Source organism: Polypterus senegalus, chromosome 3, assembly GCF_016835505.1.
Source record: "Polypterus senegalus isolate Bchr_013 chromosome 3, ASM1683550v1, whole genome shotgun sequence".
NCBI classification, from domain to species: Eukaryota; Metazoa; Chordata; class Cladistia; order Polypteriformes; family Polypteridae; genus Polypterus; species Polypterus senegalus.
This window is the reverse complement of record NC_053156.1, coordinates 185,074,969-185,092,885: the sequence shown is the minus strand read 5'-3', so window position 1 is coordinate 185,092,885 and position 17,917 is coordinate 185,074,969. Positions and strand designations below refer to the sequence as shown.

General features: G+C 46.2%; 1 protein-coding gene across 1 annotated transcript in view; it reads right to left on the bottom strand.

Moving 5' to 3' along the window:
- The window catches only part of LOC120526844 (prepronociceptin-like), a 104,113-nt gene that overhangs the window by 53,756 nt on the left and 32,440 nt on the right, over positions 1-17,917 (bottom strand). The window contains exon 2 of the mRNA XM_039749971.1: positions 5,951-6,090. Coding sequence (XP_039605905.1) covers positions 5,951-6,073 — 123 coding nt within the window. The 5' untranslated portion in view covers positions 6,074-6,090. The remainder of the gene's footprint in view (positions 1-5,950; positions 6,091-17,917) is intronic.

Sequence of the window (17,917 nt, the reverse complement as noted above, 5' to 3'; positions counted from 1 at the left end):
TCTCAATGTACAGCTATTGCTTTCCTTAAGCTTGGCATAAGGTAACCAAATAGGTCCTGTCTTTCAACAGCCTGCTTTCCTTACCAGGTTCATGGGGATTAGAAAAACATGTCTGATCAGCAGGCTGCAAACACTGCACCAGGTAAGAAATTACTGCATGTGGACATAGCTAGTCTTTAAGAAACCTGACCAGTAGAGGCAGGCTAATAACAGAGGAACACTACAAATTTTCTGAACAGGGAATGGGGCCCTGACAAGCTCAGAGACCATGGAGTAGGCTTTGCTATTAAGAATGCAATGTTGAAAATGGTGGAACCAGGCAACAATGGCATTATTCCTTGATCTCCACACCACCAAAGGCACCATCATCTTGGTCAGCACATACACCTCGCACATTATATTCAACACTGGAATCTAAAGATGGGTTCTATGAGAACCTCTCAGCTATCATCAGTAGCATCCCCAGCCTATCATAGCAACTTTAATTTCAGGATGCAGGCAACAATTCATGACCTTTGTGCCCTGAGTAGTTGTGGGCAAGATGAATGAAAATGTCCAGCGAAGGCTTGAGTTTTGCTGCTATCACAAACTGTGCATCACCAATTCCTTCTACTACACCAAGCCTTCAAGTATTGGCATTGACTGCTCTTTTCTCAAAAACACTATGGTGAAATGGACCCTGGCTGTCTGTATCTTTGCTTCAAGGATATCTGCAAGTGACACATTCTTGGGAAGAGCTCACAGCTGACTGCACTAAGTGGCAAATTGTCTTGAATCAGCATCTGAAGACAAGCAGGCCAGTAGATATAAATGTTGCAACCCCACTAGAACTGAGTTCTCAAACTGATGTGACCTCTACAATAGAATCTACCTTTATTGCAATGGTCATATCAGCCATAAATGATACTGCTGTAACACTGATAGAGCACAATATCCATGATCATTTGAGGCTGATGAAGGCCTACCATCTATTACTACTGGACTGGTTTAGGTTAATCTACAAACCTTGTCTGTGCTTTTTTGGGACTAGGTTAGAAAACAAGAGAAAATGAAAAACACACAAAGGTAATGATAATAATAATAATTCTTTCCATTTATATATCACTTTTCTCACTATGCAAAGCACAGCCACACAGGGAGGACCCTGGACATGAACCCATGATCTTTTTAGAAGATACATTGACAATGACCAGGCTCTGATTTGATCGCAAACTCCTTGAAATGTAAGTTGGCAAAGTTAACCACTATACCACCATGCCCAGGACCAGATGTAAGCTTCAAGAGGCCCTAAGTAATAAGATTTTGTAGAGGTCCTGTTTGACAAGTGGTGTCATAGGTGAAGATTGTGCAGCAGGTAAACTTGGCATAAAATGCTGCCAACAAGCATAACAAACCTGTGTGGGGGTGGGGAAAGGGTTATTCTTTAGAATTTTAAAATGTTTCAAGTCCAACAGTAAAAAAAGAAAAGAATTTTCAAATTTTGAAAGTGAGTTAGTGAGGCCTGAGGGCATAGCTTGCTTGACATATGTCTAAATCTGGCCCTAAATATTCTATGCTTAATATTGTATTAAACAAATACATAATTACATTTAACATACTGTAATATACAGTACATGATTTTAGCAAAATTGTCCTTATATTAATTAATAGGTATTGTGGAAGAATAATTTTAGGGTAACATAGCATTCATCTTAAAGAAATACCATAAAGGGTTAATAAATGTCAGAAACCTTTGCAGGCATATTAGGAAACCAGATAAAGTTCAAGCGAACAACAAAATCTACTGAAAGATGGCAAAGAAATCAGCAGATGTCTTGTGAAACAACCAGAATAGAAAGTTGTTATATGCATAGAAATGTCATGGGTGGTGGCTCAACTCAAAGGTATAAGAAGAACCAGAATATAATATAACCAAAAAAAAAAATTATAGAAGACATTTGGGTGTAAACCAATGAATCAACCAGAGTAAAATGTATGCATTCATTGACACTGTATGTCATTTCAATAGCTTATAAAATTAACCTCTATTCTTTGCTTCTCTGATCATTGTGACCATGCTGTAACAGGCTGCTTTTGAAGAATGTTCCTTCTAAGGCATTTTGCCAAGGAGTAATTAAAAGATACAATGAACAGCTTTTCTCCTGCCTGATTACTGATTTGACCTGTTAGAGGATGTTTCTTTCTTTAATAAAACGAGGGGGATCAGCTCCCCCTGCTTGCTTCGCTCACCAAGTGCCTGCCACTTCGCGGCTCTGCCACTCGCATATGGGTAACCGGATGTACAATTTAAATAGATTGTTATTTTCATGGGAATTGTTACATATGCATAATAGAACTATTTTACATTACAGCGAGTAATTAACCATAGTAAAAAATAGTAAAACATAATAAACTGAAAGAAAATTATGTTTCATTTTGCATTAGTGGATTCATTCAGTTATATGTTTTTGTTCTGTTTAGCTTTGAAATTAACACGCAAATACTTTTTATACTTACACTTTTACTGTAAAACTTTTCTTCAATATAGCATTGAATTTTGATTCTGTGTTTGAACTTACACTCACCTAAAGGATTATTAGGAACACCTGTTCAATTTCTCATTAATGCAATTATCTAATCAACCAATCACATGGCAGTTGCTTCAATGCATTTAGGGGTGTGGTCCTGGTCAAGACAATCTCCTGAACTCCAAACTGAATGTCAGAATGGGAAAGAAAGGTGATTTAAGCAATTTTGAGCGTGGCATGGTTGTTGGTGCCAGACGGGTCGGTCTGAGTATTTCACAATCTGCTTAGTTACTGGGATTTTCACGCACAACCATTTCTAGGGTTTACAAAGAATGGTGTGAAAAGGGAAAAACATCCAGTATGCGGCAGTCCTGTGGGCGAAAATGCCTTGTTGATGCTAGAGGTCAGAGGAGAATGGGCTGACTGATTCAAGCTGATAGAAGAGCAACTTTGACTGAAATAACCACTCGTTACAACCGAGGTATGCAGCAAAGCATTTGTGAAGCCACAACACGCACACCTTGAGGTGGATGGGCTACAACAGCAGAATACCCCACCGGGTACCACTCATCTCCACTACAAATAGGAAAAAAAGGCTACAATTTGCACAAGCTCACCAAAATTGGACAGTTGAAGACTGGAAAAATGTTGCCTGGTCTGATGAGTCTCGATTTCTGTTGAGACATTCAAATGGTAGAGTCAGAATTTGGCGTAAACAGAATGAGAACATGGATCCATCATGCCTTGTTACCAATGTGCAGGCTGGTGGTGGTGGTGTAATGGTGTGGGGGATGTTTTCTTGGCACACTTTAGGCCCCTTAGTGCCAATTGAGCATCGTTTAAATGCCACAGGCTACCTGAGCAGTGTTTCTGACCATGTCCATCCCTTCATGACCACCGTGTACCCATCCTCTGATGGCTACTTCCAGCAGGATAATGCACCATGTCACAAAGCTCGAATCATTTCAAATTGGTTTCTTGAACATGACAATGAGTTCACTGTACTAAAATGGCCCCTACAGTCACCAGATCTCAACCCAATAGAGCATCTTTGGGATGTGGTGGAACGGGAGCTTCGTGCCCTGGATGTGCATCCCACAAATCTCCATCAACTGCAAGATGCTATCCTATCAATATGGGCCAACATTTCTAAAGAATGCTTTCAGCACCTTGTTGAATCAATGCCACGTAGAATTAAGGCAGTTCTGAAGGCAAAAGGGGGTCAAACACCGTATTAGTATGGTGTTCCTAATAATCCTTTAGGTGAGTGTACATCATGACAACGAACTATGTCTGACTAAAGCATTCACACAAATGAGAGGTGAGATGACTGTTCGTGTGGTTGAAAATGGTTGAGAGGAGGGCGGGACTTGAAAAAATCTTTTGGCAACAATCTTGTCTCAAGATTTTCTTTTATGATAGAGAGAAGTTAAATTTCTACCATAGTATTAATTTCCTTTTAAAGATAAGGAGAAATTCAACATCATATCCACATTTTTTCTGAACCTGCTTGATCCATTACCAAGTTAAAGAGAACCTGAAATTATCCAAGGAAAAAGAAAAAAAAACCTAATGTATATATACAGCTGAATAAAGCAATCACTACCTACTGTCGTGTCACTGTGCATATTTGGCCTACTATTGCCATCTCACTCTAATTATTGCCTTTCACAGAAAGTCATGTAAGATTAGAATGGCCACATGTTGTAAAATGGGCTCTCCATTATCATTGTACCATCAGACTCTCTGAGGCCGTAAGGCAGCAGCAGTGGTTAAAGTGAAGGTCTGTCTGGAGGGAAGGATGACAAAACCGCTCGTACTGTATATAGACTAACTTTCAGACAAATTAAAATAGATTGTTGCTATTGGCAGAGCTTGACATTTACCATAGGTCAGGGGAGCCAGACAAACTTATAATAATTGCGTTTTAAAGTCAAAACTGTGCTACTAAATATTTACATTATATCCCAAGACAAATATTAAAATTGGGAGCATAGTCCATTTAAAAGGTTCAGTACATCAGCACTAGCTCCTTCAGCTGGGATGGAGAACCCATATAAAATAATTCTAATTTAATTTATTACAAAAGCCAGCTTGTAGTGGTTATTTAGTCTGTTGATGGACATAGTTCAGAAGTATCTCTGCCATAAAAGTATGCACTAAGTGGGCCCCTGAATACTAGCTTTTCTGTGAAATGTTTCACATCGCGATTTTGATTTGGCCATAAGAAATAATTTTCAGGCTTTTTCAACTACAAACTGTAAGTTGTTAAGCCATCCATATCTACACAATACTCTTGTTCATAAAACAGGAGTAGTTTAGCCCAGTATGTGTCAGAATACAAGTATCATAGGATATTAAAGGTTGCTACTCTTAAGATGTACGATGAACTTGTTAATGCCATGTTTGTAATAGTGTGCTCAGTTTTGGTCTGTTTATTTTAGGATGGACATTAAAAACACTGAGGGAAGTAAAATTAATATAAATTCTGCCTGAACTAAAATAGAAGAAGTTATAGCTTTATATTTTTAAATAAGAGAACTATAATATGAGAGAAGTGCATAAAATATGAAGTGAGTCAGCAGAACATTTTCTAGCTACTAGTTTAAATCATTTTCTTCACTAAGAACAAGGGAGTACAAACTCAAGTTAGTTGAAGGTAAGTAAACATAAATGTTAAAAAATACTTGTTCACATAGAGAATTAAAAATGCATAGAACTCATCAGTGCTTTTAAAAGTAGCATCCTCAAAATATTTTAAATCTTGACTTGAACAGTTAAGTAAACAGGAATGAAATACAATACAATGAAATATGGTATAGTAAATTGCTTGTTCTATTCAAAAGCTGTTCTTTGTTTCTTATGAATAAAGCTAATTTTGCCCAAAGCTGATACCATAAACAGGAAATGTTTTCTACACTGTGAATGCATTTTTACCAATGTAAGCCTGAGAACTGTTCATGTAAAAATATCTTGATTTGATCATGTTTCCTGTATTTCAAGATTGTGTCTGCATTTAGGGTAATACCCTGCACTTTGATTGCAATTTCCATTTTACCTTTTATAGATTATTTTAAGTGAATAAATTTCATACACTGTAAATGATTTTTATTTTCCAGGCAATGTAATTGAAAATAATTATTTTTGCTGTTATTGAGGGAATCTGAAGAAGGAGAAAACATAAATAAAGTGCAAGTACAGAAACATATATAAAACTATGAAGAAATATGCTGCATTAAAAAGTTTAATATTTTCAAAAATTATTACATCATATAGAACTAACTTTCATAAAGTTTTCACAAAATGTACCTTTTTTTAAGGAATAACCCCAGCTTACCAAAGCTACATTGTCCAAGACTCAAAACTATATTTTCCTCTTATTTTAAATTATATTTCTCAAATAATGTGTATATTTATTTATAATACAGAATAATAACACTCACCAATCTGTTAAAATTTTTTTGAAGAAAAAGTTTCTGGCTACAGATTAGACATTCTCTCTGGCAGTCACAATGTCCAGGTAAAGAGAGGCACAGAAACAACATGATCTTTAATAAAGTCTTCATATCTGATGTGACTCACTCTGTGTATGCAGAAAACGAAAAATCCCAGTCAAAACACAATGTTTACATTTCAGAGCACTTAAAAAGCTTTCATATTTCAAATGTAAAAAGAAGCTCAAAAACACAGGAATCAGTACTTCAAACAGGTTTTTGAATTTTTGCAAAAGCGATACATTCTGCTTTCAATTTTAGTGCTGCACATAGTACAATGATCTATTTTAAACTGTGAGAAAGTGATGAAGTAAAACATCTTTTGTGATTTTATCTTTACTTGCACAATCTGCATCAGTTTATTTAGTTTAAAGTCAATAATGAATCTGTAAGATGTAAAATATAAGGTCATTGGAATGCTCCAATATATCCCGACAGAAATTAAACAAATTTGCTTTAGAAGAAACATTTCTTAACTAATGGGGAAGTCCATCTCAAAGTAGGAGACCCCATGATTTCAGGGAGCCCTGTATCTACCCTCTTTCCAATCTATAATTCCTCTTCTCTCATGCATACAAAATAACTGCATACATAGTACAGTAGGATGTAATTCTGGGCTGTTTATTTGGATATGTAGGGAGGGCAGCTAAATGGCACAATAATCTTTTACTGATTTCTATCCACCACCACTTATCAATAGCCACGCTCCTGACATACAGGTTTAAATATTTTAATAAAAGGACACACAAAGCTCTTGTTTTTACTCATTAATTAAAATTAGTGGGAGAGCAGTTGAATTATTCAGACTGGAAATACTCATAATATATATATATATATATATATATATATATATATATATATATATATATATATATATATTGTGAACGCTGGCCCCGGCACAGACAGACGGACATCATATTTTGCTCCCAACACACTTTATTTGACACTCCAAACAGTCACGTGCACTCACAATAACCCCAGTGCCTTCTGCACGATTCCCCCAAGTCCAGGGCCCACAGTCCTGTGCCTTGCTTCCTGGCCGCCTCCTGTCCGCTCTCCAGCTCAGTCCTTCTGCCTCCCGACTTCCACCAATGACTGGAGGGAGGCGGCTATAAATAATGCCCCGGATGAGCCCCAGGTGCTTCCTCCATCCTTGGCCACGCCCCAGCGTGGCGGAAGTGTCGGCTGCCTTCCTGGCGCTCTCGGCGCCACACAACGTCTTCCCCGGCACTTCCTGGTGTGGCGGAAGTGTCGGGTTCCCGGGATAATCAGGCACCGGGGCGCCGCCTGGCGGTGGCCACGGGTCCCTACAGGGCTGGGCTTCAAAGCCCTGTACCTGAGGCCCCGTGCCTAACCAGGACGGACGCCCCCACTCTGTCTGGAGGAGGCACTCGCCCTCCTCCGGTCCTCCAAGGCGTCCCGGCGGGCTCCTGCCCGACCGGCAACCGCCGGGATAAACGGCATCGGGCGCCGCCTGGCGGTGACCACGGGCCCCTACAGGGAAGGGCTTCCATGCCCTCAACCCGTGGCCCCAACAGAACCAGGGCGGACGCCCCTCGCGGTCTGGAGGAGGCACAAGCCCTCCTCCGTCCTCCTGAGCGTCCCGGCGGGCTCCAGCCCGGCGGGGCCCAGTGCCCCACCGCTGCGAGGACACGTGGGTCCGAGCGACACAACCCAAAGGGCAGCACGTCCCCAGCGAGGGTCCTACTATGTCCCCAGGGTCCAACCACGGCACCCTGGGACATCTGTCTCGCACCCTCGCCCGCAAACGTCCCCTGTGGTCTGCGCGCTCTACTTCCGCTGTTCCCCAGCGGGTCACCGTAGGTCCTCCCGGCGTGGAGCACTCCCGGGCGGCCCGTTCAAGCGGGCAGGTCCCCGCCCGGCGTCGGCCTCAGCGCTCGTCGGGGCTTCGGCCTGTAAAATAAAGAAAAGAGGGCCAGAAGCACAGCGAGGACACTCATCCCGGCGCCCGTCGGTCTCCGTATCGACCGTGCTCCTGCCCCCCTCCGACAGCCCCCAACTTGCCTGCTGAAGTCCTCCGCCGCAGGTTCCATGCCCGTCCTCGTCCCGGCACCGCACTGCGGCAGGCTTCGCCTAGCCGCCCAGGGATCTCCTCTGCCCACACAGAAGGGCGGCCCTTCTCGGACAGCGCACCCAGCGCCCAGCGCCCTCTCCTATCGGAGGAACCGGCATTCACCCGCCGGTTCCTCCTTCTTTTCTTGGGCGCACTGGCGGTCTGGGTCTGAGCACAGCAAAGCTCAAATCCAGCCCGTCTGCGTCCAGGCAAGCGACAGGAGACAGTTGCAGGCTTGGGCGCAGGCGCTGGGACCCAGGGCACTCAGCAGCCCGATCCTACCACCGCCTCTGCATACTCGAGCTCCTCGCCTCGCTAGCTGTCTGCACATGGCGACTGCTGTCGGGAGGTTGCTTACTTGGAGCTGATCGTCCGTAAGCGGTCACAGCCATGTTCGGCAAACCTCCCGCTTGCTCACGGAGCGGCAACACTTACCACTCCGCCCGTGTTCTGCCTGCCTCGGTTCCAGCGCCAGCGCCCGATCCTCCGTCTCACTCGGTGTCTTTCGCGCCGCGACCGCCTTTCCGTCAGCTGCTCACACTGGCGGCGAGAACCAATAGCAGCTCCTCTAAAGGCGGCTTGGCGGGCGAAGGGACTCCTCCGGCACGCGCGAGCCGCTGGTGGAGAGAGAGAGACAGGCGTCGGTGGGCTTACCTGTCCATCAGCTCCGCGGCGCCTGCCTCCTCTGGGCCCACTCCCTCTGGCCCAATCGGGTCTCGGTTTGGCACGAGATTGGCGTTCCTAGGTCCCGCCTCCATCCAATCCTCGGCGGGCACACCAGACACACCAGCCAACCCGTGCCTGTCAGCGAGGCGGGACATCCGGCCCGCGGCCCTCTTGCCTCCCCTGCTCCGAGTGCGAGGCGTGCCTCTTAGCCAGCGTTGTGACTGCGGCGATTCCTTGAGCCGGCGGCTCGAATCCGCAGCCCTCGCCGCTGCCTCCGTCGCCGCGCTGCCGACAGCCCGTGGCCCGGCGTGCCTGCGACCCGCGGGCGCGGATCGGTTTGTCCCTCCCTGTCGAAACAAAGGTAAGTCCGACCCGAAGGGCCGATGATGCAGGGCAGGGCACTCACCTCCCGAATCCCGTCATGCCTCGGGCGTGGCCTTCAGCGGCTGCGCCGGCCTGGCTGTCCGTCCCGACAGCGCGACTTTCGGAGCCCGCTGCGCTCCGGCGATGTCGAGTTCTCCTCCGCACTTTCGGGGAAAGCCATTCCGCTGTCGGGCGGTTTCTGGGGCGAACGCTCCCTGCCGAGTCTGCAGGCGCTCCAGCGGCCAGTGTGTAGGTCCGCTGCTGCGCCGGGCGTTCACAGAAATTGAATGTTTGAACCCAGGTCCCGCCTTGTCCCAGGCGGAGCATCCTGCCGGCTACGCCACTGTGAACGCTGGCCCCGGCACAGACAGACGGACATCATATTTTGCTCCCAACACACTTTATTTGACACTCCAAACAGTCCGCGTGCACTCCCACAATAACCCCAGTGCCTTCTGCACCGATTCCCCCAAGTCCAGGGCCCACAGTCCTGTGCCTTGCTTCCTGGCCGCCTCCTGTCCGCTCTCCAGCTCAGTCCTTCTGCCTCCCGACTTCCTGGCAATGCTGGAGGGAGGCGGCCCTAAATAATGCCCCGGATGAGCCCCAGGTGCTTCCTCCATCCTTGCCCGCCCCAGCGTGGAGTGTCGGCTGCCTTCCTGGCAGCTCTCCGAGCGCACACAACGTCTTCCCCGGCACTTCCTGGTGTGGCGGAAGTGTGGGTTCCCGGGATAATCAGGCACCGGGCGCCGCCTGGCGGTGGCCACGGGTCCCCAGGGCTGGGCTTCAAAGCCCTGTACCTGAGCCCGTGCCTAACCAGGACGGACGCCCCACTCTGTCTGGAGGAGGCACTTTCGCCCTCCTCGGTCCTCAAAGCGTCCGGCGGGCTCCTGCCCGACCGGCAACCGCCGGGGATAAACCGGCATCGGGCGCCGCCTGGCGGTGACCACGGGCCCCTACAGGGAAGGGCTTCCATGCCCTCAACCCGTGGCCCCAACAGAACCAGGGCGGGCGCCTCATGCGGTCTGGAGGCACAAGCCCTCCTCACGTCCTCCTGAAGCGTCCGGCGGGCTCCCCGGCGGGGCCTTATATATATATATATATATATATATATATATATATTATATATAATTTATCACAGTTTAATCCATCCCACACTAACAACATCACCATTTCCAAACCAGCGTTTGTGTGTCAGCTTTTATCCATCCAGATGAGAGAATTTCCAGTTACATTGTCTCAAAACACCACTCACATCTACAGTTATTCCCAGTTTCAAATAAAAACTAACAGCGTCAGATCCCTAGGGGGTTGTGGGGTAGTAAGTATCGTGATCATGACTGAGAGAATAAAAGTGAAAAAAAATTTTACTTCTACAAGTACTATACATTTACACCAGCTATTACAGATGCAAATCAAATGTATGTTTTTGTTGTATAATATTAATAATAAGGGCAGCTCACTACTCAAAACGATAAATTTTCGAGGCAGTCAGGATCAAACCGTGAGACTCTTGATTACAAGTCAGTGTAATAAGTAGAGACTTGAGGCGTGAAAAGGTTTGGGGCAGCCACCCGTTTAATTCGGTTTCCTGGCTGCAAACGTCTTGGACATCATAGTCAGTTTACACAGCAGAGTCCAAAACAGAACTGCCTGCCTAAGCAAGGCAGTGAGCTTTATAGCTCAGAGGCGGAAATGATGTCGTCCTCTGGGCGGAACTAAGTGACATCACCCTTGGGGCGGAACGGAGTGACCTCATTCTTGGGGCGGAACCGGAGGTGGTGTGTCCTTCCTGGAAATGGCGGCTCCTGGTGGGATTTCCCGGGTAAGACCTGCAGAGAACTCAGAAAGAGCGTCAGCGTACCCGCCCTGGGCAGATGTATAAACAGTATTGTCTAAGCCCTTCAGCTGCTTCCCATGCACACGTGTGTGACAAGACTCCCCTCAGCCCAGACCCGTGGGTGGGCGACCTACACCGAGGTCGTGGGCCGGGAGAGGGCATGGCGTTGGCATGAAGGGACCCCTGTCGATGAGCAGTATATTGTACTGCTGCAGGTCAAGAAACCACCTCGTGACCCAGCGGATTGACTCCTGTGAAGGCCATCCACTTTAAAGGCGCATGATCCGTCACCAGAGTGAACACGCGACCCAAGAGGTAGTTCCGCAGCTGCGTCTCCGCCCATTTGATCGCCAGAGCCTCCTTCTCCACCGCCCGCGTACCTGGTCTCCGGTCCAACAGTTTCCGGCTCAGGTACATAGCGGGGTGTTCAACACCGTCGGCGCTTTGGCTCAACCGGGCTCCCAAGCCTGTGTCCGGCGTCCGTCTGGAGGACAAAGGGAGAGAAGTTAGGGGAGATTAAGATAGGTGCTGAAGTCAGAGCCCTTTTAAGTCACTGAATGCAGCCCCGCTTTATCAGACCATACCACCGTATTAGGAGCTCTTTTCTTTGTCAAGTCGGTCAAGGCGCTCTCTCGGAGAAGCGAGGCACAAACCGGCGGTAGTACCGGCCAAACCGAGAAAGGATTGGACTTGCCGCTTGGTTTTGGGGCGGGCCAGGCCATTATGGCTTGCAACTTGGAACACTGTGGCCTCACAGTACCCGGCCCACTAGGTAGCCCAAATATTTGGCTTCCTCAACCCAGTAACATTTCTTGGGGTTGATCGAACCCGCCTCTCCAATGTCCGTAATACTGCTGTGACCTGCTGTATGTGCTCCTTCCAGGTGCTGGAATAGATGACAGCGTCATCCAGATAGGCAGCACAGAGCGAGTTATGGGGCGGAGCACTTTGTCCACCAGGCGCTGAAAAGTCGCAGGCCCGTGTAACCGAATGGAAGGACCGATACTGCCAGTGTCCGCTAGGAGTGCTAAGCGGTTTTTCCTTGCGGACTCCGTTAAAGGAACCTGCCAGTACCCTTTGTCATGTCAAGTGTAGTCAAGAATTTGGCTGGTCCCAGTCTCGAGGAGGTCGTCCACGCGAGGCATGGGATAAGCATCAAATCGGGAAACTTGGTTGAGCCGGCGGAAGTCATTGCAAAACCTCCAACTGCCGTCAGGCTTAGCAATCAAGGCGATGGGGCTGGACCAGGGACTACTACTTTCCTCGATCACTCCTAGTGCCAGCATTCGCTTGATTTCCAGTTCCACTTCTACTTTCTTTGCCTCCGAGTCTGTAGGGTCGCTCACGGACGATCACCCCGGTCAGTCACTATATGTGCGCAATCAGAGAGGTCCGACCTGGTTGTTCACTTACCACCTCTGGGACCGGCGGATAGCTGCTTGAGCTCCTGTCTCTGTCTGGGAGATAGCTGTTGCGAAATTAAGGGCACTTACTTCCGAAGAGAGCAGGGCTGTCGGAGGATGGGGATCCCTCTCCTTCCACGGTTTCAGCAGGTTTACATGATATATTACGCTCAGCTGGTGGCGATTGGGCTGTTTCACCAAATAGTCGACCAATCCCTTCCTCTCCTTAATTTCGTAGGGGCCTAGCCAATGTATGCGAGCAGTTTAGAGTGTGAAGTAGGAACCAATACCATGGCGATCCCCGGTTGGAACTCCGGAGAGTGTGCCCGCGGTCATACAGGCGGGCCTGTGCTGATTGTGCCTCCTCGATATGACTTTTTAGTATAGGTCTTATTACATCAAATCTATCGCGCAATGGGCGATATACTCCAAAATGTTAGTGGAGGGCTGTGCCTCCCCTTCCCAGCCCTCTTTTAAAATATCTAATAAGCCCGGGGCTGTCTTCCGTATAGTAATTCAAAGGGAGAGAACCCGTAGAGGCTGAGGACTTCCGGTAGGCAAAGAGGACAAGGGGAGGAGTTGGTCCCAATTCCTCCCATCCTTGCTGACTACCTTACGTAGCATTTGCTTGAGAGTTTGATTGAATCTCTCCACTAGCCCATCGGTTTGAGGATGATACACGAGGTTTTAAATGCTTTATTTTCAGTAACTTGGCAGTCTCCTTGAGCGTTTCCGAGGTGAAAGGCGTTCCTTGGTCCGTCAGGACTTCTCTAGGAATGCCCAGCGTGAAAAGACTCCTACTAGTTCCGTGCAATATTTTTAGTGGTAGCGGCGCAATGGAGCGGCTTCAGGGAATCGGGTTGCATAATCCACGAGGGCGGTATATATTTATATCCTCGGGCTGAGGGCTCCAGGGGTCCTACTATATCCACCCCAATCCTGTCAAAGGAGCGTCAATAAGGGAAGGGGAATCAGAGGAGCACGGTCCTTCCTAGGAATTTGCGCAGTTGACACTCCGGGCAGGAAATGCAAAGCGGCGAACCTCCTCATTAATCCCGGCCAAAAAGCGGAGCTTAATGCGCTCTAATGTTTTATCGGGCGAGATGGCCTCCAAGAAGGTGAGAGTGGGCTAACTTCGCAAACCTGCGCCGGTAGGTCCGCGGGACTAGCAACAACTTCGGACCTTCCCCTCATGTTCAGCAACCCGATACAATAATTCATTATCCATGACAAAGTGAGGTCCCTGTGGCATGGGCAAATGCGTCGTTGGCGTTAACGAGAACCACTGCATTCTTTATGTGCTTCAGAGTCGTCATTCCACTGTTCTCTCTTGAAAGAAGCGGTCGCTCTAAACTGAAAGTGCAACTCAGAGAGCGGGTCGGTCTGACCTCAAGGCGGAGAATCCTCCCTCGCTGCGGGCTAGTGGATGGCGTAGTAGCCAGCGGCGGTCGGGGAGTATCTTCGTCACTCTCTTGGCCTACCGCCCACTCCCTGTCGGCTGATTACGGTGTGGAAGCAGCTTGAGATGAGTCTTTATCATCTATACGAGGCCAAAAGCTTTTGGGAATGCTTTCTAAACTACAGCGGTTACTGTCAGACCAGTCCGCCCGAGGATTACGGAAGCGGAGGATCCGGGTGTACGCTTCGGTAAGCCGCCGAAGGGTTCCTCCGAGACATACGTAACACGGGCGGTATTATGCGGCGGATATCTCCGTGTATACATTTTAGACTGGTCTTTTCTTAATCCATTGTTGCGGTAGAACAAAGCGGCGAGCGACAGACCGTTACTGCGGAATCAAACAGCGCTGTTACCCTATGTCCATTAATAATAAGCTCTCCCGTATGTTTATCCGCCAGGGGATTGCTAAGGGCACACAAACAACCCGCCATTGTCCCCTACGGTCCGCCTTGTTCCCGACAGGTGCAAGCCAGGCGGCCCGGCGACTTGGAACAGGCTCTGGATTGCGTGGAAGGGACTGCTTTAGTGGACATAACTCCGGGTAGTCCACAGCAGCTGTTCTGCCCTCCCAGGTTTCACAGCCGGCCTCTGGGTTTTAGGAGCTGTAGCAGCTCGTCCATAGAATGGAATTAAGCCCCAGGCGGCTGGGCAAATTCCTGGGGTAGGTGTTGTAGCAGCAAAAACAGGCCACTTGCTGCACTATTTGTAAGGGGTCAATCAAATGGCGTAGCCACTCACCCACCTGTTGCCAGAGAGCCATAGCCTGCTCTGACAGCCCTTTACTGGGGTTAAACTCCCAGTTTATATTTCTTTACCTGCGGCCTGGGGACAACCCATCATTAACAGGGACCTTGGTCCCGATGGGCTCGGCTTTCCTGCCAGGAAAGCATACTGAGCCACTCGTGTGTTCCCCAGAAGCCAGCCCGCCTGTGGGTCCCCTCTACCTTCTCCACGAGATGGGTTGGTAGCCCGGGTTATGCTCGTGGAGCAGAGCCTGCACAGCGTCCTTCCTGACCCTCCGGCACTCCCTGCCCGAAACTTCGGCCCGGTACTCACCCACCTGGTTCCTTGAAGGTCCGTGTCCCGGGTTCTTCAGGGACACCATCCTGCCGACTACGCCACTGTAATAAGTAGGAGACCGAGTGAAAGGTTTGGGGCAGCCACCCGTTTAATCGGTTTCCTGGCTGCAAGCGTCTTTGAGGCATCATAGTCAAGTTTACACAACAGAGTCCAAAACAGAACTGCCTGCCTAAGCAAGGCAGTGAGCTTTATAGCTCAGAGGCGGAAATGATGTAGTCCTCTGGGCGGAACTGAAGTGACATCACCCTTGGGGCGGAACGGAAGTGACCTCATTCTTGGGGCGGAACGGAGGTGGTGTGTCCTTCCTGGAAATGGCGGCTCCTGGTGGGATTTCCCGGGTAAGACCTGCAGAGAACTCAGAAAGGCGTCAGCGTACCCGCCCTGGGCAGATGTATAAACAGTATTGTCTAAGCTACTTGTACCTTTTGTGAAAGTGTTTATTTGATCTTTGGACTTCAGGCTTCACACATTATAAAGTTTATGTCTACATTTTGGCATTTATTACTAAAATATGAAAAAATTTTCTGTTTTAACAATGTGGTTACATAGATTATTGTAGAAACGGAACACACATGAAATTCATGTGCTCCAAATAACAATCTATTATTTCCCTATACAGCTCTAGGTACCTGACTTCCAGATATTCAAGGCTTGAGCTGGGAGAACTTTGTGCCCATTCTGCAATGGTGGGGCGATGGAATAGCAGGCTGCTTTCTGCTTATCTTGATCAACACATTTACAAGACAAAATATGCTGACGGAGAGGTGCGAAGGGATTTAAGGTGGGCCGGGTTTCCGAGTTTTTTTTTGTAAAGTTTGGTAATTCTAGTGTTAATTGGCAATGGAAAAGGTAACAATTGACATTAAGGCGTGTATATACTTTTTGTCCTAGTGCACTGGAGCTGTTGAGGTTGCTATTATTTGTTTAAAGGCAACACTGTTTTTAAATTCACTGTTCCTGACTTTCATATTAATGCTTTATTTTACGAAGAAGCTGCTGTGTAGTGTTACATGTTACTGCCGCACACAGTATAAAAGTATTCTGTCTGTTACTGTGCTCTGTACTAGACTGGTAATGTTTAGAACACCACTTCTGTTACCATTCTTTTTCTCTTTTTCACTTTATCTACTGTTTATTATCTTTTGATCCTACTTTATAATTAATACATCATCAACTGTGAATTCTTTTTTTCTATTATATTTCTTTCAAAAACATGTGAAACATGGAGACTGGAGACTCATTACCCTTTTTTGAAGGGTGTGGAAAATAAGAACATGTTTAATGCTTTCAATTTAGGCAAATACCATTCTTTATAGTTTTTACTTTATATACATATAAGCGATAATATTTATATGTGAGAGGAAGGTATACATTTAAATCCTGACCTGGTCACTGTCTGTGTAGAGTTTAAAATTTCACCCAGCTTTTCTCCATTTAGTGTGGTTTCCTTCTACATTTTAAAGATGCAAATGTTATGTTAATTGGTGAGTCCAATTGGCCATGTGTAACTGTGCGTAGGATTGTGCATTGATGGACTGTTGTCTTGTTTAGCATTGATTCCTAGCTTGTGTTTAATGTGGCCCCGACACCATAACCATAAAATGAAATAAGTAGATTCAGAAGATTGATGGATGGTTAAACTGATGTTTATATCTGATTGAACAGTATTTGTTTATTTATTTGCGTAATCATGACAAGAAAGCCAACCATGGTTTTTAGGGAAAAAATATGAATTTCAAAAACTAATGGGACAATACAGAAACAAAATTCACTTTATTTTCACTTTGCACAAGAGAACAAGGAACTGCCAGTCTCTGTAAATCCTGTGCTCACTGCCACATAGGCTGACATAAAGATCAATTTCAAAAGGCTAAAGATAGAGCTGTAGATCAGCATGGTGTCCTGGTTATGTCCACAAAAATGATGTTCCATGTGTCTGCAGTTTTAAAATTCACCATTAAGTTTTTTTCTGCTCCTGAGAGTTGTCTTTACTTTAAAACACATTAATTCATCCATCCATTTTCCAACCTGCTGAATCCGAACACAGGGTCACGGGGGTCTGCTGGAGCCAATCCCAGCCAACAAAGGGCACAAGGCAGGAACCAATCCCGGGCAGGGTGCCAACTCACCGCAGGACACACACAAACATACCCACACACCAAAAACACATTAATTCCAGGGCATAAACTTGATAGAAATACGTTTATCAACATCTTTCACCAAATATTTTTTATTTCAGGTTTAATGAGAGTTTTTGGATAGGCCAGTGTTAGGACACATTAAAGCTCTCAGAGTAGACCTACTCCAAATTCTTCATTGTTGTAACATATCCATGAAAAAGGTAATTTACCTTGTTCTCTTTGCTGCTTCATCTCAGACAATAAAATCGCCCATGTTCATCAGATTACTTTTCTCAGACTATAGCAAATCAGCACTGTAACACCTTTAAAATTTTTACTAAGCCTAATTGATTTGGGATTTAGAATCAATCTCTGCAAATCAATTTTAGATTTTCTGATAGGAAGACCCTCATCTCTCAATGCAGAAATGTCCCTTGCTTCACTACTTGCTTCCAAATGACTGTGTGGCTAAGCAAATTTAAAATGTAAGGGTGCTAATGAACTCCATTATGGATCTAATCACTAACAGGAAACCTCTTCAGTGCCTCCACTTCCTCAAGTGTTTCCAGAAATCCAAGTATGTCACATTTTCAATACATACACAATGTAATTATGTTGATAGAAACAGATTTTTCAAGCCAAGAAGATTTATGTAATCTTTTGCCACAGGAAATTGGACAACATAACAAGAACTACAATTGGCAAGGTCCTAAGCTTTTCTTTCTGCTAAGTGATATAGAAGTATAAATGTCCAGAAGTCTAGATTGAAAACTGGCATCTTTCTTGACATCATTAGACTTTTTAATGATTGCTGACTACAGTATAATGATGCATAGACTTATAATGTATAAGTCTGTTAAATGTTTGTTAAATAATGCTGCTTGTACTCCACTAAAACATTGTCTGCTTTTGGT